At 44.7% G+C, this 24,711-nt stretch overlaps 2 protein-coding genes across 4 annotated transcripts in view; one reads left to right on the top strand and one right to left on the bottom strand.

Moving 5' to 3' along the window:
- Positions 1 to 9,732: 9,732 nt before the first annotated feature.
- Positions 9,733 to 16,091, bottom strand: znrd2 (zinc ribbon domain containing 2). The gene is made up of 4 exons (XM_042060950.1): positions 15,987 to 16,091; positions 15,448 to 15,596; positions 14,981 to 15,065; positions 9,733 to 10,647 (listed from the first exon to the last, which is right to left on the bottom strand). The coding sequence occupies exons 1-4, from the start codon at positions 16,000 to 16,002 to the stop codon at positions 10,118 to 10,120; spliced, it is 780 nt and encodes a 259-aa protein (XP_041916884.1). The 5' UTR covers positions 16,003 to 16,091; the 3' UTR covers positions 9,733 to 10,117.
- A 2,222-nt stretch (positions 16,092 to 18,313) lies between these two features.
- The window catches only part of slc44a1b (solute carrier family 44 member 1b), a 24,974-nt gene continuing 18,576 nt past the window's right edge, over positions 18,314 to 24,711 (top strand). The window contains exons 1-3 of one of the 3 annotated variants that reach the window (XM_042060909.1): positions 18,314 to 18,399; positions 21,304 to 21,393; positions 21,867 to 22,009. In XM_042060909.1, the coding sequence (XP_041916843.1) occupies positions 18,367 to 18,399; positions 21,304 to 21,393; positions 21,867 to 22,009 (266 nt within the window). In that variant the 5' untranslated portion in view covers positions 18,314 to 18,366. Of the gene's footprint in view, positions 18,400 to 20,292; positions 20,588 to 21,303; positions 21,394 to 21,866; positions 22,010 to 24,711 lie in introns of those variants that run through there. The other 2 variants (XM_042060911.1, XM_042060910.1) reach the window with 2 other exon arrangements.

Here is a 24,711-nt window from a genome sequence, read left to right on the forward strand (position 1 = left end):
CTTGGTCTTAGTTAAAAGTTTAGCCGCAGAGTTCTGTATGAGTGGCAATTTCTTTAGATGTTTTTTGGTAAGACCAGTGAGAAGTGCATTGCAGTAGTCTAACCTGCTGGTGATAAAGGCGTGAATTAGTTTCTGCATCTTGTTGAGTTAAAAAGGGCCGCACTTTGGCAATGTTTCTCAGGTGGAAATAGGCTGCCTGAGTAACTTTACTGATATGGGGCTTAAAACTTAACTCTGCATCTAAGATGACACCGAGGCTTGTTACTTTTGGTTTGACCTGGTGCGCCAAGTTCCCCAGATTACTGACAGAACAATATCTCGCTTTAGTTTTGGTCCAACCAAAAGTACCTCTGTTTTGTCATCATTTAGTTTCAAAACATTTTTGCTCATCCACTGATTAATGGAGGTTAGGCATGCAGTGAGGGAGCAAAGGCCGTCTGGGTTTGTTGGCTCCACAGAAATATACAATTGGGTATCATCTGCATAGCTGTGGAAGTTTACATTATGCTGACTTATGACGTTTCCCAACGGAAGCATATATAGGGAAAATAGCAGGGGACCAAGGCAGCTCCCCTGGGCCACACCAAAAGGCAAGTCATGTTTTTCAGATACATGATCTCCTAGACTGATATAAAAATCTCTGCCAGTAATGCAGGTTTGAAACCAGTTTAGAGCATTATCAGAGAGACCCACCCACTTCGCAAGGCGGTGAATTGCTACGATGCTACGATCAATGGTGTCAAATGCCGCACTCAAATCCAGAAGAATAAGGATTGAGACTTTGTTTGAGTCAGTAGCCAGTCTGAGATCATTGACTATTTTTACTAGAGCCGTTTCTGTGCTGTGATTTGATCTAAAACCTGATTGGAATTTTTCAAGGATACTGTTTTCGTTGAGGAAGGTAGGAAGAGGAATTCCTGAGTGATCCCATGATGTTCCCATAAGGAGGAAGTGATTGTCCTCTTCTGAAAGTGAACAGACAGGCAGACAGACAGACCAACAGACAGACAGACAGGCAGACAGACAGATGGTGTGGCATGAATGAGAAGTGAGAGTTTAGATGTTGTCCAGCACTCTGACCCCGACTGGACTCTGAGTCATGTGGACATTTGGGCCGAAGGTCACCACTCATCAGCATCAGTTTAGGTGCTAATGACGTCAAAAACAGGAAGTGATGCAATGCTGGAGCGGCTCTGTTCTCCTACCAGCTAAACACACATTTTCATACTGGACTCTGGAAATCACACACACACACACACACACACACTAATGAGCTGCAGCCTGCATTGGGATTGGGTCCCGCGATACACACATTAGCACACACATACTCTCACACATCATACACACACCAGCATAGACACAGTCACAGATACATACATTCTCACACATCATACACACACTCACACAAAACATACACACACCAGCACACGCATACTCTCACACATCATACACACAGTCACACACAACATAGACACACCAGCATACGCATACTCTCACACATTGTGTCCAGGGCTGGATGGTGTTGTCCAGAGCTCAAGGTAAGAGCTGAGTGGGCAGTTAGGGGCAGGGGATGAGAGGGGCAGTTAAGGGATAAGAGGGGCAGTTAGTGTATGACAGGGTAGAGAGGGGTTGTTAGGGGATTACGGGGCAGTTAGGGGTAGAGAAGGGCAGAGAAGGACAGTTAGGGGCTGACAGAGTGTTTAAGGAAATGCATCTTGGGAAACCAGGGAAACCACTGACTTTTGGAGAAGCAGCTCTGAGAGGATGTGGTCCATACGAAGCAGAACATAGAAACACATGAAACACACACACACACACACACACACTCTCATGGTCCCATACACACACATACACACACATACAGAAACATATGGTTCCAAACACATACATGCACACATACATGCACACCCCTTCATTGATATCACCTTCACAATTCTTGCATCCATTGAACTTGTAAGTTCTTGGAGAGTTTCTACTTTAATGTCTTTGCAGAATAGCCTCCCAGAGCTGCCAGAATGTCAGAATAGCCTCCCAGAGCTGCTGCTTGGATGTGAACTGCCTCCCACCCTCATAGATCTTTAGCTTGATGATGCTCCAAAGGTTCTCAGTAGGGTTGAGGTCAGAGGAAGAAGTGGGCCACACCATGAGTTTCTCTCCTTTTATGCCCATAGCAGCCAATGACCCAGAGGTATTCTTTGCAGCATGAGATGGTACATTGTCATGCATAAAGATGATTTTGCTACGGAAGGCATGGTTCTTCTTTTTGTACCACAGAAGAAATTGGTCAGTCAGAAACTCTACATACTTTGCCGAGGTCATTTTCATACCATCAGGGACCCTAAAGGGCCCTACCAGCTCTCTCCCCAGGATTCTGGTCCAAAACATGACTCCGCCACCTCCTTGCTGACGTCTTAGCCTTGTTGGGACATGGTGGCCATTCACCAACCATCCATTACTCCATCCATCTGGACCATCTAGGGTTGCACGGCACTCATCCGTAAACAAAACTGAAAATTAGTCTTCATGTATTTCTGAGCCCACTGCAACCGTTTCTGCTTGTGAGCATTGTTTAGGGGTGGCCGAATAGTAGGTTTATGCACACTTGCAAATGTCTTCAGGATCCTACACCTTGAGGTTCGCGGGACTCCAGAGGCACCAGCGGCTTCAAATACCTGTTTGCTGCTCTGCAATGGCATTTTAGCAGCTGCTCTCTTAATCATATGAATTTGTCTGGCAGAAACCTTCCTTATTATGCCTTTGTCTGCACGAACCCGCCTGTGCTCTGAATCACAGGCGGGTGATGTAGGCGGGTAATGATCACACATACGTTTTCGGGGAAATATCCAATGTTTTCATACCTTGTCCAAGGTAGTGCACAATTTCACGCTTTTCAGCAGCAGAGAGATCCTTTTTCTTTCCCATATTGCGTGAAGAGGACACTTGCTGCTATCAACACCCGTAAGGCAACAGGCCCAGACAACATCCCAGGTCGCTTCCCTGAAGCAAGCCATCGTCCCATCATGTTTCAAAGCTGCCACCATCATACCTGTGCCGAAGAAAACTGCTCCATCCTGCTTCAATGACTACCGCCCCGTGGCACTGACACCCATCATCATGTAGTGCTTTGAGCGGCTTGTCATGTCACACATCAAATCCATTCTCCCCCCCACCCTGGACCCCTTCCAGTTTGCATACCGAGCCAAACGGTCCACAGAGGATGCAATCTGCTCTGCCCTCCACCCAGCCCTCACCCACCTGGAAAAAAGAGACTCATATGTGAGATTGCTGTTTATAGATTTCAGCTCTGCGTTCAACACCATAATACCACAACAACTCATCTGCAAACTTGACAAACTGGGACTCAGTACCTACCTCTGCAACTGGCTACTGGACTTCCTCTGTCAGAGGCCTCAAGTAGTATGTGTTGGCAACAATATCTCAAGCAGCATCACACTGAGCACAGGGGCCCCCCAAGGCTGCGTGCTCAGTCCGCTGCTCTTCACCCTGCTGACGCATGACTGCACTGCAACCTACAGCAACAACCACATAGTGAAATTTGCTGACGACACAACTCTGGTGGGTCTCATCACCAAGGGCGACGAGAATCAATACAGGTTGGAGGCCGACCTTCTGACCACGTGGTGCAGGGACAACAACCTCCTGCTGAACGTCAGCAAGACCAAGGAGATTGTTGTTGACTTCCGTAGAGGTCACACCCAACACCTGCCACTGACCATCGACGGTGCTGTGGTGGAGAGAGTGAGCAGCACCAAATTCCTGGGGGTGCACATCAGTGAAGACCTCTCCTGGACCACCAACACTGCATCACTGGCGAAGAAAGCTCAGCGCCGTCTGTACTTCCTGCGGAAACTCAGGTGAGCAAGTGCTCCACCAGCCATCATGACCACATTCTACCGAGGCACCATTGAGAGCATCCTCTCCAGCTGTATCGCTGTGTGGGGCAGAAGCTGCACTGAATACAACAGGAAAGCCCTGCAGCGCATAGTGAACACAGCTGGAAGGATTATTGGTGCTTCTCTCCCCTCCCTGAAGGACATTTACACCTCCCACCTCACCCGCAAGGCGACCAAAATTGTGAGTGATGCAAGTCACCCCGCTCACAATTTGTTTGATCTACTGCCCTCTGGGAAGAGGTACAGAAGCCTGCGCTCCCGCACCACCAGACTCACCAACAGCTTCATACACCAGGCTGTTAGGATCCTGAACTCTCTCCCCCCTCCACCCTCAGCTACATAACATCCTGGACTTTTAGACCCACAATGGCTGCCTTGCACTACTCCACTTGCACTACTCCACTTGTACACTTGCACACTTGCAACTTGTTGTTGTTGTCCTGTTGTCCTGAACACTTCTGAACACACTTCTGCTGCTCTTACATAACTTGCACCACTATGCCACTTGCATACTTAGGTCAAACAAAACTACCTCAGCCATTTATTGGCCTGACTTTTGCACTATTATATTGACTGTCTACTGTATGCACAATTGCACAATTTCTACCAAGTTTTGCTGCTCTTATTTCTTCATTGTATGTGCCTTCTTATTTTTACTTTTTATATTGTTTACTTGAATGTTATGTTTGTCTGTGGACCTAATTGGTAAAATATGTTTTGTCTCCACCGTGGGATAGTAGGAAACGCAATTTCGATCTCTTTGCATGTCTTGACATGTGAAGAAATTGACAATAAAGCAGACTTTGACTTTGACTTTGATATTGTTTGAAACCTGTGGCATGCTTAATAATGTGGAACATCCTTCTTAAGTAGTTTTCTTTTGATTGGGCTTACCTGGCAAACTAATTATCACAGGTGTCTGAGATTGATTTCAATGATCCAAAGAGCCCTGAGACACAATACCATCCATGAGTTTAATTGAAAAATTAAAAAATTGTATAATAATTTGGAACATGGTGTAAACAAGCCTGATTCCTCACAAAGCGCACATTTAGGCCAAAGAAAGTCACGTTGGCTATTGTGCGTAATACTTGAAGCTGACATAGATACTTGCATTGCATTGCATTGCATCTGAATGTCTGATTATCTTTTAGGCTGCCATTCAAGGACATACAAATGGCCTATGAACCTCTATGGCAGGCAAACAGTTGATGGGCTGTAGTTAGCAGCTGCATAGCCACATGCATGGCAATATTCCAATGCACAGAAACCCAACCGTGTTGGTTAATACAATTTATTGTATTATAAACTTAAATACAGACAAGCCATATGTTTTAAAAAATACCAGAAATTGCACCAAACAAACCCAAGTGTCGATTTGCCTGTAACCTACAGTATAGGCCATGGACAAGAGCGTGCGTTGTGCAACGTGAGTGAACAAAAGTGTTGTATGTGTCCAAAAGTGCCATTGATGGCACAGGCCGTGAATAAAACAGTGAAGTCTCACAGGTTTGTGTGTGATGGTTCCTGTCCGTTGTCGTGGGGCTCTGGCCTCCACGCTGGATCATGGAGTACTACTGGATCATAGGGAGGGTACAACTGGACATGGGCATGCGGGACTGGCCTCCACGCTGGATCATGAGGAGGGTACAACTGGACATGGGCATGCGGGACTGGCAACCTCTTGATCCCTGCTGCATGAGCGAGTTGAGGTCAAGGAGCCGTTTGTTGACCCATGCACACACATGCACATACACACACACACACGCACACACACACACACTCACACACACACACTCACACGCACACACACACACACACACACACGCACACACACACACACACACACACACACACACACACACACACTCACACGCACACACACACACACACACACACGCACACACACACACACACACACACACACACACACACACACTCATGAGGAAGCCTCCACTGTGCTGTGGGAAGCTGTGTGTAATCAGTGTAATCAGACCCAGGTGGGTCAGCAGGCATCATGACTCCTTCAGCGCCCCCTTCAGGTGAAGAGCAGTTCTTCTCTCAGTCACCATAACTGTCTGCGTGTGTCACCTGACCCACGGAGTCCAGGGGAGTCTGACCCGCCAGCCCCTCGCTCCTCCAGCTCCGCAAACCGTGAACTTTGACCTCCTGGAATCAGCTCTTTTTGGAAATCCAGGGATGTTGACACTGAGCCTTTTTCCTCTGATGTCACTGGTGCCTGTAACACACACTCAAACAAACAGCTCATGGCTGCTGCCTCAGACACACACACACAACATAACATGATAAATTCAGGAATTTCCAGATGTACACTATGCAAAAGACACAAACACACACACACACAGACCCGGAAAGGTAAAGTTTCATGTGGACTCTCTCTCACACTCACTCACTCACACACACAACACACACACATACACACCTACACACACTCACTCACACACACAAATGCAGAGACCAAATTTCCCTCACGGGATTAAAAGAGAATATACACCGTGTGCACAATTATTAGGCAAGTGAGTATTTTTACCTTATCATAATTTTTATGCATATTTCCAACTCCAACCTATATAAACCTGACTGCTAATTGGATTTATGCATCATCAGTTGATGTGTATTTGTGTAATGAGGGAGGGTGTGGCCTAAAGTGATCAACACCCTACAATCAAGGTGTGAATAATTATTAGGCAGCTTCTTTACCTCAGACAAAATGGGCCAAAAAAGAGATTTAACAGACTCTGAAAAGCAAAAAAAATTAAAATGCCTTTCACAGGGATGCAGCACTCTTGAAGAAGCAAAGATATTGAGGCGTGATCACAGAACAATCAAACGTTTTGTTGTAAATAGTCAAAAGGGTTGCAAGAAACATGTGGAGAAAAAAGGCGCAGAATAACTGCTAGAGACGTGAGAATAATTAAACATGAAGTTACCAGGAACCCATTGACATCCAGTGCGGCCTTATTCCAGAAATGCAACCTACCTGGAGTGTCCAGAAGTACAAGGTGTTCAGTGCTCAGAGACATGGCCCAGGTAAGGAAGGCTGAAACACGACCACCACTTAAGACTCATAAGTTTAACGTCAAGACTGGGCCAAGAAAAATCTGGAGACAGATTTTTCAACGGTTTTATAGACAGATGAGATAAGAGTGATTCTTGACGGACAAGACGGATGGACCCGTGGCTGGATCACTAATGGGTACAGAGCTCCACTTAGTCAGACGCCAGTAACGTGGAGGTGGGGTACTGGTATGGGCTGCTATTGTTAAGGATGAGCTAGTTGGACCTTTTCGGGTTAAAGATGGACTTAAAATCAACTCCCAAAGCTACTGCCAGTTTTTAGAAGATACTTTCTTCAAGCAGTGGTACAGAAAAATCTACATCCTTCAAGAAGGCCATGATTTTTATGCAGGACAATGCTCCATCACATGCATCCAAGTACTCCACTGCATGGCTAGCCAGCAAAGGCTTTAAAGATGACAGAATAATGACATGGCCCCCTTCTTCACCTGACCTAAACCCATTGAGAACTTGTGGACCCTTCTTAAATGTGAGATTTACAGTGAGGGAAGACAATACACCCCTTTGAACAGCATTTGGGAGGCTGTGGTTGTTGCTGGACAAAATGTTCATCATCAACAGATCAAGAAATGAACAGACTCCATGGATGGAAGGCTCATGACAGTTATTGAAAAGAAGGGTGGCTATATTGGTCACTGAATATTTCATGAAGTGTTTATTTGTACATTTTGAGTTGTTTATTTTTTATTCTTACTCTAGGAAATGAAAATAAACAAGTGGAGTGGGAAAATTTTAGTTTTTTATTTAGTTGCATAATAATTCTGCACACCAATAGTTGCCTAATAATTCTGCACACATAGATTTTCTCCTGAGAAAGCCAAAACTCACTTTCCCTTTCTTAAATATTCAGGTTTGAGGTTTATTAACATTTTTGATTGACTGAGATCATTGTATTTGTTCAAAAATACAATTAATCCTCAGATATACAAGTTGCCTAATAATTTTGCACACAGTGTATACTTACTTACTTACAAACACACACACACACACCTACACACACTCACTCACTCACACACAAATGTAGAGACCAAATGTCCCTCACGGGATCAAAAGAGAATATATACTTACAAACACAAACACACACACACACATGTGTACACAATCTGTATCAGCAGTGCAAGTGTAAAAGTGTGACTCTTGTACAGAATGGTTTCAGACAGAGCGGCCATTGTGCTGACCCTATAGAGGTCTTTAATATTTCATATGCCTCAGCAGGGCGACCGAGTGACCATCTCTTGGCTTGAGTGACCTCAGACCTCCAAGACGGGCACAGCTCTCCACTGCCCTCTTCTAGTGAAGGAAGGAACTGACCAGGTTTTTGGGTCATACTTTGTACAACAGCAGAGACACATGCAGATGTATTAAATACCAAAATATGGATAGCTCGAAATATAATTATTATTAATATAAAGATTGACGAATCAGATCCTCTGGACGTGCTAAGCTTAGTGATATGATATGAAAGCTGTCAGAATATTCCAGTTTCTACGTTGTGTTTTTGTATTACATGGAAGACATTTTGCCCATTGTACATAAATGGCATGATACTGACATTCATTCATTTAGCAGATGCTTTTGTCCAAAGCGATTTACAGCAAGAGAAAAACATTCAAGCTGCAGTGCAGTGGAGACCTTAGCTAGGAATTACTACGCATCTGACAGTACTATTACTAGAGGATAAGAGTGCAGACGTTACAAGTAGGAAGGAAGGAGAGAAGAGAGGGTGATAAAGGAAGTAGAGGAAGGAGGAGAGGGAAGAGAGGGAGATGAAGGAAGTAGGGGAGGAAAGAGGGGGAGATGAAGGAGGTAGAGGAAGGAAGTAGAGGAGGAAAGAGGAGATGGAGGAGGTAGAGGGGGGAAGAGAGAGAGATGAAGGAAGTAGGGGAGGGAAGAGGGGGAGATGAAGGAAGTAGAGAAGGAAAGAGGAGATGGAGGAGGTAGAGGGGGGAAGAGAGAGAGATGAAGGAAGTAGGGGAGGGAGGAGATGGAGGAGGTAGAGAGGGAGATGAAAGAAGTAGAGGAGGGAGGAGAGGAAAGTAGCAGATCGTTCCACCATGGGGGGACCACAGATTAAAATAGTCTGGATTGTCGTGGGTGTGGGGGCGGCAGTGCCAAACGACGTTCCTTGAAGAACTTCATATCCTGGATGGCTTGTGTAAAGGACAGGTTTGTGTGGCTTTAACTCTCAAGGTTCCCACTCTAAGTCAAATGTAAAACTCCATTACTTTTCCCTGACAAAAAAACCTGAATTTCCATGACTTACTATAAAATGAATAGTACAATATGCCGACCAATGATTTCAGAGGACCCGCATGGAGGTCAAGAATCTTCAGAACGGGAGATGATTAAATAGGTAATGAACAAACACAGTTGGGCTACTCAAGCAAGCCGTGAAGCTAATAACCAGGTATACACCAATTCTGTGTGGGAATACATTTGTATTAATGTATTCTGGCAAGTACATTTTAAACTGCTACAACAGAATTCCCTGATATTCCATGACTTTGCTCCAAAAATGATCAAATTCCCTGACATTCCATGTCTGGAATAGACTTTCTAGAAATTCCATGATCCATGGGAACCCTGAACTCTTGATTTAAAGTTTGGTGGCATATGCAGAAGTAGTCTTTAAACTGTTTATTTGACCATTCTGCTAAGTAGTGCTAGCACCTACTAAGCAGAATCTGCCCCAACACACACACACAAAATCACAATTACGTTCAGTAATGGTTTTTATTGAGTATGACAACCTTCCCAATGCTTGTCTTATAATGTCATTACACAGTTATAACATGGACTTAAACGACATGCGAACACACGCTGCAAACACATGCTGCTTGTGTGTTAACCATCTCAATAACAGTCTCCAAGATGGGAGCTCACTCCCACCAGCATGTATGTGTGTGTGTGTGTGTGTGTGTGTGTGTGTGTGTGTGTGTGTGTAGGGGGTGGTAAGTATGGGAGGAGTGTGTTCTAATGTCTGCATGTGTATATATGTAAGTGGGAGAGTGAATATGTGCTTGCGAACACATGTATGTGTGTGGTGTATATATATATATCCGTGTGTGTGTATGTGTGTGTGTGTGTGTGTGTGTGGGCGTGCCTCAGTCTCTCTGTAGGTCCTTGATGCTGCGTAGCGAGGTGGCGCAGCTCTGGATGAGCTGGCAGAGCTGCACACTGGCCTCCACGGAGGGCGTCTGGTCCAGCAGGCTGGACGCCCACTGCAGCTTCCCCAGCAGGGCTTGCTCCGCCTCCCCCAGCGCTTGTTGCAGCTCCGCCGCCGCCTGGGGGGCCACTAGGGGGCGACCTGGAGCCACCCCGCCCGGGGACACCGCGGCCGGGTCCAGGGGCACAGCACTGGGCCGCGGGGTGGGGGGAAGGGCAGGGGCGAGGGCAGGGGCAGGGGCAGGGGCAGGGGGGGTGGTGGTGGTGGATGGCCAGCCGGCGGTGGCTCCCGCTGGGACTCTGAGTCCGGACGCAGCCCCCTCGCAGTGCTCCGGTCTGGGCAGCGTGCGGATGGGCCGCGCGGTGCCGCTGGAGGGGCAGGGGTCTGCTTCGCCGTTGGACTGCAGACACGGCTGGCTCGCCAACTGACGCTCACGCACCTGGGAGAGGGCCGCCTGTGCGTTCAGGGCTGCAGGGGGAGGACAAACACACACCTGAGAGGGCAGGTAAATCACATCCACATGTGCACATCAAGAGAGTGCCAGACGCCAACAACCAAACACACAAACAAACAAAACACATTAGATCAGATTCAACTTTGTTGTCATTGTGCAGAGTACAAGTACAGAGACAACAAAATGCAGTTTGCCTTTAACCAGGGGCCTGTACTACGAAGTGGGGTTACTGGCTTATTTGGGTAACTTTGAGAGTAACTTGATCACGTGTGGCGTAACTTCCCGATTAACCCGTACTACGAAAGGTGGATAGGTTTTAACCGAGGTATGCTGCCATGGCAATTTACGCTGCATCTCAAACCTGCTCCGAGCAGGTTATGTTCTTGGTTAAAGGAGAATTCCGGTGTGATATTGACCTAAAGTGTGTTGAAACATGATACCGAGTGTGAACGGATGTCTCATAGCTCATCTCGGCTTGTCCCCTGCATTTAGAAATCTGGCGATAGTTAGCCGATGCTACCAACAGTTTTTCGATGGGGGTGCCTTGGGCATCGGCCTGGCCATGCAAATAAATCACTGTTTTACACCATTTACGAGGCTCAAAGTAGCTCCATACTTCATTGGTAGACTTCCGAGGGCCTTGACATTAAAACGAGACATTGAGAACTTTGAAAAAGCACTGGTAGTTTATTTACAAGACGATTTATACAGACAGTTTACCATTCGTTCGCTGCCATCTTGAATTTAGTCACGATAACGAGTACGAGTGTGAATACGACGAGTACGAATGAACAGGTATGACAAGTACAAGGAAGTTTATTGTCACATGCATATAGTTACTTGATGTAAGAAATGCAGTGAAATTATGTCTGGTGTCAGCCTATTTATGCATTTATGGGGGGGTAAAAAGTGCAGTAGAAGAGGGGTTAACCCGAGTAGGGCTGTCACTTTACGTTCGAAAATCACCAACCAACACAAGTTTCGAAAACTCAAACAGGGAATAAAAAAGATGGATGTAACAAAACCCACAAACAAGCAGAAAAAGAAAATAAAGAATTCCGAAAGTGCAGTAGGCATTGCGAAAGCTAAAAAGAAAATTCCCACCAATTTCACGCACCGGAAACAGCGGTTTCAATCAGCTGCTGTGCTGCTGGTGTTTTGCCAAAAGTTTGATGGAAGCACTTCGGGTTTTGGGTAGATCAAACTATGGAGAAGGACAAAGCGGTATGCACCGTGCAGTCGTGAGTTCCTACAGTATGTAGGCGAAATTTGTTTGACATTTTTAATCGTAAACACAGCCACGTTGAAGCCTGCAGTAGGCTAATGTTTTTCACTGATGTTATGGCAGTCCACTCTGCTTATTGTTTTTCGAGAATGTTGCACTCCTGTTTGTCATTGTGCACGAAACTTCACGCCAATAAATCATCAGAAATAATGCTGGCCTGTGCGTCTTCTAGCACCCTCTTTACGTTCGCCCTAATGCCTGTTAGTTGTCCGTGGATTGGCCTATATTTGGTGTTGAAAATGGAAACATCTTTAGACATAGAAAATCGATTTTACAATCAATTCAATGAACACTTATGTCTTAAAAATCGAACGGGATTTTTTCACAAAAGTGACAGCCTTAATGACAAGGGATCAGATTCCAAAAATAATTCCGTGGAAATGCATGGATTCCAGTTGCTTCCAGTAGCAGCAACTGGAATCTATGCATTTCCACGGAATTATTTTTGGACAAAATGGGTAAAATGCACCATTGACATCCATATGTTTTGTATAGAGCTACCACAGGTTACTCTATACAACCACAGGTGGCAGTGTGGTGACTCTATATAAAACATATTGATGTCAATGGGGCATTTTGCCCATGTTCAGGGTGGAAAATAAAAAAGAAAGATTTGCATAAGACAAGTCAAATTGGTGTTTTAAAAAAGAAGGGATCATGGAGAATAAGGAAAAACATATTTAAAAAATCTTTGTATATTCCCACAAGGTGTTTGGGTGCTCTGAAAATGATTATTTTTCAGACTTGTGAGGTCTGCTGTTCAGACCCTGAAGGGATTTATTTTCTGTTCATTGCTTTTTGTGAGAGTGTTTCTACTAAATAAATCAACATAAATCAAGAGCCTATGTTGAGTACAAATATGTCTTCTGAAGACTTAAACAGGGCCCAACTCTTTAAGGGACAGCTATGACCATGCAGGATTATCCAGACCAAACGTGACAATTTTGCTACATACTATACCTATTTATGTACCACCATGCAAAATTTGAGCCTCCTACATGGTTTAGTTCTTGCGCTGTGGGCTTTTGAACTTTGACAAAAAAAAGAGGCTGGACAAAATCGATACCCCCCCTTCCCCTGTAAAACTGGCTGCATCTTGGAAAGTATTGATCTTACATAAGAGTAATTTTACAGTGTGTCTCCTGGGTAACATAGGTACACCTGGTAATTTTTTCAGAATTTTTTGAGACCTAAGTGTGTGGGCCCTGGTTGAACTGACGTGGAATGACCCACAGGCAAGGACGCATGAGGTGTGAAGAGGGAGTAAAGGAGCTCACAGCCCTGTGGTATGCCGGTGTTCAGGGTGAGGGTTGAGGAGGTGAGCTTATCTAAGTATAAGTATATATACTCTTTTTCGATCCCGTGAGGGAAATTTGGTCTCTGCATTTATCCCAATCCGTGAATTAGTGAAACACACACAGCACACAGTGTACACACAGTGAGATGAAGCACACACTAATCCCGGCGCAGTGAGCTGCCTGCATCAACAGCGGCGCTCGGGGAGCAGTGAGGGGTTAGGTGCCTTGCTCAAGGCCACTTCAGCCGTGCCTACTGGTAGGGGTTCGAACCGGCAACCCTCCGGTTACAGGTCCGAAGTGCTAACCAGTAGGCCACGGCTGCCCTCCAGTAGGCCACGGCTGCCCTAACCTAACAGAAGGCGGCCTGTGCAACCGGAACTGGAACTGGAAGTCATTAAGGCTCGTTGCAGTGGAGTGTTTTGGCCCCGGCACGATGGAGGTGGTTTTAAAGCAGCTGCCTGGGCTAGTGACGGGTTAAATATGTCAGTCCAAACCTCATTCAGCTGCACAGCACTGGCCCTGAGGACACATCCGAGGATGCCAACAGAACCAGCAGCCTTAAGTGCATTAGATGCTTTAAGAGCCAGCAGCCTTAAGAGCCTTAATTAATAACACATGCGCCACATGCACCAGGGGTCAGAGTTGTTCTTGAAGTGATCCTCGATCCTTAGCTTGTGGTTGTGCTTGGCCTTTTTGATGCTCCGCTTTGGCCGCTTTGGTGTGTTTTTCAGTTAGCCTATTAGCTGGTGTGATTTGCATTGAACTCAATGAGCATCAAACCAGCTAATAGGCTAACTGAAAAACACACCATGCCAATCACATTGAACTCAATGAGCATCAAACCAGCTAATAGGCTAACTGAAAAACACACCATGCCAATCTCTAGGTATGGTGAAGGGTATGTGATGATGTGGGGCTATTAATTCCAAAGGCCAAGGGAACTTTATTAGGATGCATAGTATCCTGGATCCATGAAATAAGTGGCCTTTAAAAATAAAACAAATCTGCCTGCCTCTATGGGAATTTAACATAGGGGTCAAATACTTATTGCCCCTGTAATTTAAGGAAGAACATTTATTTATTTACGATAGATTCTTCATTCACTAAGAAAATATATTTTTTAATTAAGGCATTAAGATCAATTTCTAACAGATGATTTTATATTCCTCTTGTTAGTCAACTTTAGCATGGGTTCAAATACTTATTCTCCCCACTGTATACACATCTTTTATTTATTCCCTAATAATGATGCGTCACGATATATACACATTTTTTCTTTATTTCCTAATAATGATGCGTCACGATATATATACATCTTTTATTTATTTTCTTTAAAGCAACACAGTGCAGATCTTTTACCTTTAAATAAAATCTTGAAATCATGTTGATAGTACAGTGACTTCTAATACAGAAAGTGAAAATGGTAAAGTTGGTTATCGTTTTGGCCTTGCTTTAGATGACCAAAAACGCTAACTTTCAAAAACTGGTTCCAAGGTGGGAACTTTTGAAAAGCCTGTTGTCCTCGTGCGTTAAGTTTAAATGAATTTGTGCGTAGTGCCGGTGTCATTCATTTCTTTCACATGTCTTACAACATAAATAAATGCATAGAACTTGGGTATGTCTACTAGCGTTTATACTAGTAGACACTAGCATTAACACTTCCACTGAAACCCTAATAGTTTGTGCCCATACAGTCTTGCAGTCACTGGGCGTGGAGAGAGGAGACACACACACACACACACACATACACACACACACACACACCTGGGTTGTCTTTATCCACGTCTGAGTCCAGTTCCTGGCAGGCCACGCAGTAGAGGTTTTTCTGTCGGTCCTCCAGGAGAATTGTCTGCGAGACAAAGCCCAAGACCAATATTACACACACACACACACAAAGCCCAAGACCATTACACACTATCTCTACGCGCGCGCACACACGCACACACACACAGCCAGTAGCAATAATAAGCCCTCTGTCCCAGCCTTCAGCAGTGAGATGACGCTACAACAGACTTCATGTCTGATTGAAAAGCAAAAGGCAGACTTCTGTCATTTAGCTGCTTTACTTTGGTCTGATAACACCTGTTATCTATATGCTCCATGTGCAAGATCAATTGTAAGTAAGTGGCCAAACATAATGTCGCCACATAACGGTCTTCCTGATAAACTCCCCGACAAGTTTATCATGTCCCACCCTACACAGTGAGGTTCGTCGCCAGTCTGAGACTCACCGCGCACTGCTGACAGCAGTCGCTCAGCATCTTGTAGCCCTTGAGCAGATAGCCGCCCATCAACTTGCTGATCTTGTCCTGCCGTTCGCGCTGCGCCTCGAGCACCTTCATCTCGGCCTCCGTCGGCGGCTCCCAGTCGTAGTCGTCATCTGACAGAGCAACCCAGTAACGTTAACGAATCTTGGGGTAGCGTAGTGTAGAGACGCACATGCAACTTGTACTAAAGGCTCTAGTTTTATATAAAAGTAGGACAGGCTATGGCTAAACAGTACGTTTAATTATTAGAAATCTTTGGTTAAGTATAAGTTAGCCATATCCATAACTAGGAGTGAAACAACTAGCAGGCTAACATAACATTAACTGACGTATGGGATCATCAATTCACCCGCTAAGCGACAATCCTATAAATAGTTTGCCCTTCCACACAGAACAGTCTATTAACTTAATATAAACTTCCAGCACGGGGTGTTTTCTATTGACAAACGCTTAAAACCACAACCTGGGAGAACTTTGAAAACAACGGTTGATTAACATCCTACCTCCGTTTAGTGCCATGCTGATCACTTGTCTCTGCTAGCCCCTAACAGCAGCTCCAGTCGGACCTCACGCTTCCTGCCAATTCTTTTGTGGTGGGTCCTGAGACACCCTTTAATTCAGCAAAGAACCATTGCGCCATCTGCTGGGCGGGAGTAGCGGCCTTAACAAAAGCATGTGTCTTGCTTGTTATCTTTAAATTGTCCCTAAAACTGTAAACAAACACACACATAAACGCAATAAACACTAGGCTACATTAAATAGTTGTGTTTTAAGAATACAGGACATTCCAGGATTAGAGGGCATTTTCTGTCCCCCACTGATATTTAAAATATGTATGTCCAAAATAACAAAAAAATCACTTAACCTGCCAATTAAACTGCCATGAAGCAAATATATGTTGGAAAAAAGTGGATCCTTTTCATGATTAAAAATACTGAATAGCTGTGGAACACCCCTTACATTTTTTTTTCTTCTACTGTCTCCACCTCCTGGTGACAAACTTGTACATCAAATTTAACATCTGAAATAAATCTTTAATCTATTGTCTTTTGCAGTATTTTGAAGACATGTATCTATTGTATCTGTAAACATAATTATTTTGATTATAAACATATTTTGAATATTAAATCATAAAGTTGTGTGACCGAATAAGCAGACACAGCCCTGTTACCCAAACTATTTTTGCCTGGCAGACAAAGGGTTAACATATTATGTCATATTGGACACAGGAAATAACATCATCAAACCATTTTCAAAAACCATGAGTAGATCAAAGGTGAGTGTGTCAAGCATAACCACACAACACTGTTACTCATATTTTAAGAATAATGTTGAGTAATTACCATTTTTATTTTCTGTATTTGTAAAACCTCATTGGTACTTGACCTTGGTATAATAGCTAAATTTCACAGCTAGCTTCTATTCTTGAGGGAAAGGCTATATTTAACATTGATTCGCAACTTTGTTACTGTAATTAGAGTGATAGGGTTATTATTATAGTTAATAATAGGGTATTTTGTTTAAAGATGTTGAGGGACATTATAAAAAATCATTGATTTGTTTGATTTACATACTTTTTTCAGACTCTTTTGTATTGGTAACAGGGTTGCGTACATTCACAGCAAATAAAACATATGAGAGGAAAAAAGTACCTTTGATTCTTGAGCTGGATAAATCAAATCATTTTGTAGTTTATTATTTCTTATATGTTCAAAAGAAAATGTTAAAATAGAACATACTGTATATTTTTTTAAGAAGTCTATTGGTTATTGTTTATTGTTTAAAGGATCCCCATTAGCTGTCACCAAAAAAGGGACAAGCTATTCCTGGGGTCCGCAACAAGAAAAGATCCACCACTGCAACACTGACAATTCAAAAGCAGTAAAACATTAGACATCAATTATAAACACCAAGAAGTCAAGAATCAAAAAATATTCAAAATAAATTACAGTATTTCATTCATTATTACATTCATACAGTAAAACCAATCAATGTCCAATCCCTACTTACATCCAATCAATGTCCTATCCCTACAAATTTAGATAATGTATTCTCAGATGGTATTTAAAAGATACTTTGCTATTCATTTAAAGTATGTTCAGTGGACAATTATTCCAATGATTGATAGCACGATAAATAACTGTGTTCTTTAAAGCATTTGATTTTGGTTGTGGTAACATCAACCGGCCATCATCAGCTGACCTAGTCAAATGAGAATTAACTTGATCACACCTAACAATTTGGTCATATAAGATATTTGGTTATATAAGAAAACAGGTTGAGAAGACTGAAGGGAATTTTCCATATGTTGGCTATCACAGCCCTTAAAACGAGTCTCTGTGGGCATCAGTGAGGAGTCCTCCCTTGCTTGCAGACAGTCAATTTCTGCCCTCCTCCACCCCATGTTGACCCGGGTTAGTGATGGACATTAATGGACAGAATGTTCAGTTTAACACTGCTGTCAATCACACACACACAGAGAGAGAGAGAGAGAGTGAGAGAGACATTCACACACACACACACACACACACACACACACACACACACACACACACACACATACACACACACACACACACACACACACACACACACACACACACACACACACACACACAGAGTAAGAGAGAGAGAGAGACATTCACAGCCTTGACAAACACACACACACACACACACACAAAGACAGAGAGAGAGAGAGCGAGAGACATTCACAGCCTTGACACACACACACATACACTGTCCATTTCTCACACGCTCACTCTCTCCCTGGTACAACAGCTAACAATGGAACAATACCTCTCTGTTCCTTCGGCGCGCGCCGGTTCTGCTGCAAGCCCTGTGCCTATGCCATGAGCGTAAACAGCTCGAGGCTGCAACGCAGACATGAAGGACCGGGACCCCCAGCGCTGGGTAAAGGTAAAAAACATTTTCTTTACATCAAATGCATCGCATGAGAGGTGAGTCTATAGTGAGAGGTGTGGAGCCATACCTCAACTAAAGATTTTTTGGACGGTTTAGACGGTTCTGTTGGAATGTAATGCTATACATTACAATTAGTGGGAATATAAAAAAATTGCTCATCAAACTGGTATTAAACAATAACCAACCAAGTAGCCTATGACATGTAACTAATTGATGATTTATAGTGTAATTGCCAGGGTAATAAATGTAGTTCAATGTTAACTCAGTGGAATATTTATTACCCTATGCTATATTATGTATCATTAGTATTATTACTGATATAATAATAATGATAATGTATTATCATTATTATTATAATTATTGTTATTATTGCTATTTGTAGGCATTTAGAAGGCCTATTTACAGTGTTGCTGTTGTTGGAATATTATTTGATGTCTGCTGTTACTATTGTTGTTGATGCTAATGGATGGCTCTAGAAGTTAATAAACAGAATGACTTAAAGAGCTGTTCAGATGCTGATGACTCAGGGATGTGTTTCTAGGCTCAGCTACTTAGTACATTTGAGCTTCAGGTGGATACTATTTTCCATCAAAGCCTACCATCAGTGCTTTTGCTGTATCTTACGCCTCATAGTTTTAATGTTGACAGCACTTTCATGAGAATGTGTTATTCCTGTTTCCTGTTTTATTCCTGTTTCATTGAATCCTCCCCTAACATACACCTTAGTCAGCTTGTCAGCTGCAGGTCACTTAACCTTAAAGAAATATGAATTGGTTACAGCCGGGCTTTAGTGATGGTGTTTAATAGAGTATGAATTGGTTACCACAGGGTTATAGTGATAGTGTTTAGTATAGGAATCGGTTACAGCAGGGTTATAGTGATAGTGTTTAGTATAGGAATCGGTTACAGCAGGGTTATAGTGAAGGTGTTTAGAATAGGAATCGGTTACAACAAACGCAGCCTTGCACAACCTCACCCATCTGTGTGAGGACAATGCAGAGAGGGACTGATACAGTACAAACTGACCCTGGTTCAGGCTACAGGCCCACAAGAACTATTTTGTCCCAGCTGACCCTGGTTCAGGCTACAGGTCTACAAGAACTATTTTGTCCCAGCTGAAACTGGCCTTTCAACAAAGCTGTGGTGATGTTTTGTACGTTTTATGCTTTCATGCCATTTTATGTGTTTATTATTTGTTGTTTATCTTAGGTGGCAGGCCGTGGTCGTATGTTCTTCGTGGGGCAACCGTGGCCTACTGGTTAGCGTTTCGGACTTGAAACCGGAGGCTTGCCGGTTCGAACCCCGACCAGTAGGCACGGCTGAAGTGCCCTTGAGCAAGGCACCTAACACCTCACTGCTCCCCGAGCGCCGCTGTTGTTGCAGGCAGCTCACTGCGCCAGGATTAGTGTGTGCTGAGTGTGTTTCACTAATTCACGGATTGGGATAAATGCAGAGACCAAATTTTCCTCACGGGATCAAAAGAGTATATACTTATACTTATACTTATATAGGTGTCCAGTCCTGTTCTGTGTTGTGGCTGAGACTAGCGTGGACTCTGCTGTCTGTAGCCAACTACAACCTTCAGGGGCCATAAAGACATCCTGGATCCTTGACCCTTGTTTTCTCCAGTTAAGGGTGAATTGAAGAGGGCTGATTTCCTGACATGCACCATAAGACCGGTCACAGTCGGTGGGCCCTTTTGGTGTGTGTAAAGGCAGAGAGACAGATCAAGCACGAGAGACAGATCAAGCACGCCTGTAGACGGACGTGTTTATTATCAGTCAGCATCTTTGGTCCACACGCAGCTTTAAACCGCGCGCTTTTACTTATAACCCTACTTTACTTCCGGTGATTGAGGACAGCAGGCGCGCGCTGTGAGTGGACAAACGCGATCCTTTTCCGGCTGCGCCTGCTCGCCGTCAGGAAGTGTGTCGCGTTAAATCCCGAAGTAATAATCCTGTTTACCCGGGCCCAGAGGACGCTACACGGGTGTCGGTGTGTCCAGGGCGGACGGGTCGTATGTTCGCTCTTGTCTCCGTACGGCATCACAGCTGCCTCGCGCTTTATGCAGGGTAAACGCGCGCGTCTGCTCCGTGCGAGGCGGGGTCTTGTTTTCCTGTGCGGTCGCGCTCTGCTTTTCATCTAAGCCTCGCTTGACATGGGATGCTGCGGCAGCACGGAGGTAAGCTTCGAGATGGATGTCCTCCACCGTAGCAAACCTGGCGTGCGGTTATGTGACTCGGGGGGTACGGAAGGCTATTGTCCGCGCGGCCTTATTCTCCCCGATGTTAATTCAGAGCGAGTCGCGCTGCTCAGATAAATATCAGATTAGCACAGCGCTGTATAGCACCTAATCCGTTTAATACGGCCCAGGCACGCTCCTGGTAACCAGTCATCTGCTCATTAACATCAAATAGCCAACGATTTGGTTTCTGCAGCAGGACTGAAAGGCAGTGCGCGAGCGGGGTCCGTTCCGCGCGGGTGCACATCACCACGTACCGTCATGAAATTGGCCCGTTGCCGCCGCACCGGTACAACCACACCTCAGCACACCCCGCACGAGTGGAAGCTAAGGTCATAAGTTTGGACGCGTGGTGTATTAACGGTGGTCGTTTCTGCGAGCAAGTGTTCCTAGCGCATTCGCGGGCGAGCTCGCGCCACTGGAGTTAGACTTGGTGTTGTCACCGGTGGAAACGAAGATGAACGATGTTATCCGTGGCTTTTGTCTCCTAATGAAAATTAACCCTAAATTACGCGTTCGTTTGAGGAATTGATGTGTAATTCGTGTGGTTATCATAACACGTCATTACGCACGGCTCTGAGGGTCCAGGTGGTGGTGTCAAGTTGTGACTGACAGCTGTCATTCTCTGATTGTCTTAATGTGTTTTCCCACGGCAGCGGACCAAGAGGGAATGGAGGCCGCTGGAGGACCGGAGCTGTACCGACCTGCCGTGGTTCCTTCTCTTCGTGCTCTTCTGCGTGGGAATGGTGAGTAGGCTCGAGCCTGCCTTCGCACCAGTGTGAGCGTGTTCTCTGTCAGTTTGCCTACCGTCCAATTTCTCGCGCTCAGAGTGGGCTCAGTAGGATCAGGATATAGGATATAGTTCTTTAATCGTAGGAACGCTGGATATTTAACCATTTTATGACACACACATGCTGTACATGTTTGCTTTGATTTATTTTATGTGTGTGAGAGAGAGAGTGTGTGTGTGTGTGTGTGTGTGTGTGTGTATGAGTGTGCACAGCTCCCTATGTAGGCCAGCAGCAGCTCTAGTCTCTAACAGTCATTCAACATGTAGACCTGGGCCTGTGTCAGAACTAACACACACATACACACACCACCCACCTACACACACACACACACACACACAGACATTCAGAGATGCTCAGGTCCTCTACTCTGGTGAGTTCTCTGTGAAGGTGGTTTTCTGCGTGCTGATTGGTCATTGTGTGGCCTGCAGGGTGGTATCTGTGGTTTCACCGTGGTAACGGGTGGCGCGGCACGGCTGGTGTTTGGTTACGACAGCTATGGCAACACGTGCGGTCAGCCCAATGAGCAGCTGTATGGAGTCCGACTCAGTGGCCTGGACCACCGCGATCGCAGGTCAGTGCCTCTCTCACCCTCATTGCCATTGGCCCTCGCTCTCTGTCTCTCACACACACACACACACACACACAAACACACACACACACACACACACACACACACACACACACATACACACACACACACACTTATCTCTCTCTATATCTATATCTCTCTTTCTGTCATTGGCCCTCTCTCTCTGTCTCATACACAGGCACACACACACACACACACACACACTCTCTCTCTCTCTTTCTTTCTGATCTCTCCTGGTCTCTCTCTCTCTCTCTTTCTGATCTCTCCCGGTCTCTCTCTCTCCCTCTCTCCCTCCCTCCCTTTATTCTCTCCTGAGCCCCATTCTGCAGAATTTTCTGTGAATGTATGTACCTTACTTGCGGAACGCTTTCCATTTTACACACACTGAGGCGGAATGGTGGGACGAAGTGTCTCGCCAATTTTACCACCAGGCAGGGTAGACATTTTAGCGAAACGATTCACTCCGGCACCACGGTAAATGCGTTAAGGCGAAATGGGGGAATCTGGGCGGGCGTTTTGATGACACTACATATGTCCAACCCACCACAGGACGTTTAAAATCTGACTGATCAAAAGCAGCAATAGCAGAGACAGCACATTACGACAATCGTTAAATCCACAAAGCCTCCAATCATTTACAGAGTTGACTGTAGGTCGGCATGCAATCGGTTGCCATATAGGCTATCCTAAAATATGGCTGTAGTCAAGACCACCTTTGTCGAGTCCAAGATAAGACCAAGTCCAAAAAGTTTGGAGTCCGAGTCAAGACTGAGTATTATGCATGACAGTATCAAGACAACCATTTTGGGGTATTATTTGTTGATCTAAAAGCAAAAACAGTGTCACAACACCCAGGATGTGTAATTATAGTCATTCCCCTTTCCCTCCAATGTTATATAGACCCGTAGCAGAGACCGAGACAAGTCCAAGTCCAAATACTAGCGAGTCCGAGACCATAGAAAAAACGTCTCAAGTCCGGACTCGAGTCCAAGACTGGACTTGAGTACTAGAGCCCTGTCCTAAAATCTAGCAGTAAAACAAAGCATGAACTCATTGAGCGTCTGTCCTAGCAAGCTTTTACATTATCACATTATAACTTCTGTTAGCCACATAACATCTAGATGCTGGACGTTATTTCTGTCATGCATTCTTCTCGATTATGGGCAGTCGTGGCCTACTGGTTAGCGCTTCGGACTTGTAACCGGAGGGTTGCCGGTTCGAACCCTGACCAGTAGGCACGGCTGAAGTGCCCTTGGGCAGCTAACCCCTCACTGCTCCCCGAGCGCCGCTGTTGTTGCAGGCAGCTCACTGCGCTGGGATTAGTGTGTGCTTCACCTCACTGTGGGCTGAGTGTGTTTCACTAATTCACCGATTGGGATAAATGCAGAGACCAAATTTCCCTCACGGGATCAAAAGAGTATATACTTATACTTATACTACTTACTTATACTTATATGAGCTAGTTAGAGATAGCGATAGCCATATTCTTCCATCAAACAGGTCTGACTAAATCGTGACTGAATCTGTCTCCAGAAACACTTTGTTGTAGCCTATAGCTTATGGACCTGCCCAAAACTTGCGATAGCAGCTGTACCCTTACAAACTGTCATAGTGTAATATGCAGTTTCTGGCATCCTTAAGAAAAGCATTTGTAGATGAATGGCCAACACATCTGACTCATCTTCAAGGAATAGCAACCTTACTTCATTAACATGATGCACAACTTTATTTTCATACATTAATTTGATTAACAGTCTAGCCTACATGGCGATAACGCATATTGAAGAAGCTTTCTGTTCATTGTATCACATTTTATTTTCAGTTGTCAAAAGTTCTGAGGGGAAATTTGTGATGGCAAAATTTTAGACACACGATGTGGCGTAAAGTTGTCTCCTCTTCCCGATCTCCTTGTTTGTCCTCGAGTGTAAAAACGACTCTGGTCTTTCTCTCCATCTCTCTTTCTGATCTCTCCTGGTCTCTCTCTCTCTCTCTCTCTCTCTCTCTCTCTCTCTCTCTTTCTGATCTCTCCTGGTCTCTCTCTCTCTCTCTTTCTGATCTCTCCTGGTCTCTCTTTATCTTTTTCACAGTTTCTTTCTCTCCCTCTCTCACACAAACCAGTGACCAGGACCATACTGACCACAGGTCAGCCCTGCTCTCTCCACACACACACACACTCTCTCTTTCTCTCCCTCTCACACACACTCAGCTCAGTGACCGCAGGTCAGCCCTGCTCTCTCCTCCTCTCTCTCTGTCTCTCACACACACACACACACACACACACACACACACACACACACACACACACACACACACTCTCTTTCTCTCCCTTTCACACACACTCGGCTCAGTGACCGCAGGTTAGCCCCTCTCTCTCTCTCTCACACACACACACTCTTTATTTATTATTTTTTATTTGTATTTATCTCCCTTCTCCCCTTTATCTCTCTCTCTTTCTCTCTCTCTCCCCCTGTTTCTCTCGTTCCTCGTTCATCTTTTTTTCATTGCTATTGTGTTCATCTCTCTTTATCTGTCATTGTGGCTCTTCTTGTTCTATCTCTTTTTCTCTCTCCCTCTCTCTTTTTCTCTGTTCTTTCTTCTCTCCTACTCTCTCCACTGTTTTTTTCCCACAATCCCTGGCTCCTCTGTTGTGAGTACTCCTTGTGTGTCCATCTGCGTTGCCATGG

The sequence above is a fragment of the Alosa sapidissima genome, chromosome 14 (assembly GCF_018492685.1).
Source record: "Alosa sapidissima isolate fAloSap1 chromosome 14, fAloSap1.pri, whole genome shotgun sequence".
NCBI lineage: Eukaryota > Metazoa > Chordata > Actinopteri > Clupeiformes > Clupeidae > Alosa > Alosa sapidissima.